At 56.4% G+C, this 1338-nt stretch overlaps 1 protein-coding gene across 1 annotated transcript; it reads left to right on the top strand.

Moving 5' to 3' along the window:
* Window positions 1-818: 818 nt before the first annotated feature.
* On the top strand, window positions 819-1338 carry DICSQDRAFT_37888 (uncharacterized protein; the record flags this gene model as incomplete). The annotated part of the gene is made up of 1 exon (XM_007371906.1): window positions 819-1338. A coding segment is annotated over one exon (520 nt), but the record flags the coding sequence as incomplete, so codon positions are not given.

Genomic DNA, 1338 nt, shown 5'->3' with positions numbered 1-1338 from the left:
GGCGAGTCAAGCGATCCTCTCGCACCCAGAACGAGCCCCGGCTTTCGAGCCGGGAACGTGCTGAGCTCCGGGAGCAAGGCAAGTGCTTCCTGTGTAAGGAAACGGGTCACTATGCGAATGCGTGCCCCAAAGCCAACCTGGTCAAGTCGGACAAGAAGGGAAAACCTCCTGGACTCACCTCGTACAGCGTGGAAATCGGAGGCCACTCTCTGGCTGAACAACTCAGGGAGCTGGCCGCCACCACTGAGACGTCGGCCGGCATTGATTTGCACTATGTCGAGACCTCCTGGGACGACATGCCTGACTTGCAATCAGTCAGTGACTCCTCAGAATCTGAAAATTCGGACTGGTCCGACACAGAGGGTTCTGTACTCACCGAGTGGGAAGACGAGGCTGACGGCCACGTTCCTGTCGGTTACTTCGATGATGAGGCGAACGGGGAAGTTCCTGTTTTGAGTCCGGTCCGGAGAATCGATCCCGGTTTCGGACTTGAGCTACCGCTCATTCGACACGGAGAGTGTCGCGTAGGCGACCTATACGCGGCTCATGCTGAGTACCTGTTGCAACTCAACGGGCCCTATTGTTGTCACGACGCGGATATCGACAAGGGAGGTAAACCCTCACCTCATGTGTATCGTACCTCGCAAGACTTGTACGTGATTTTTCACTGGAATATGGACGATGTGTTAGTAGAAACGTCCCAATTACGGGACCCCGATTTCGACGTAGTGCGCTATTACCGGCAACGGGTAGTAGAGCAGAAGTCTCCGGACCATCAAGCTTGTTTCCTCGCACGAGGGGAACCCGAGTTCTGTCTCATGGGGGATGCGCTCGCTCTAGAGGTCAAGCATATTCTTGAAGAATACCATCCGTGGCCGGAGGACCCTTTGAACGCGTTCTATCCACCCCGGCACATGGTGGTTCAGTATTACGACGACGTTACGGTGCGGGATATGTACCTCGAACGCACCTTGTCAATACCGGTCAAGTTCCTCTTGAACCCTAGGTTCGACCTGCTGGGCTACTTCGCTCGGCACGTCCGACGGCTTTTCGCGGCCCCGGCCTTTGAGCTTGATGACCTGGCAGGCGAGTTTCGAGTCCTGTTCACGCGCAAACCACGCCCTCGCATCAGTCCGCCCATCCCGCTGTTTGCAGTGAGGCCAAGGACTCACGGTACGGAATCGGAAGGCAACCTTGAGGCGTTGCAGCGCAATGCAGCCGCCCCTCGAGATTTTTCTCGCCTGATTCCGGAACCTGTCGTGGTAGTCGTGCAAGTGAACGAGCAACCCGCTCGAGCCCTAATCGACTCCGGGTCGCTGTCAGATTTCATGTCTGCAA

This window comes from Dichomitus squalens (assembly GCF_000275845.1).
Source record: "Dichomitus squalens LYAD-421 SS1 unplaced genomic scaffold DICSQscaffold_453, whole genome shotgun sequence".
Classification (NCBI taxonomy): Eukaryota; Fungi; Basidiomycota; class Agaricomycetes; order Polyporales; family Polyporaceae; genus Dichomitus; species Dichomitus squalens.
Note: the sequence above shows the minus strand (reverse complement) of the source record. Positions and strands in the feature narration are given on the sequence as shown.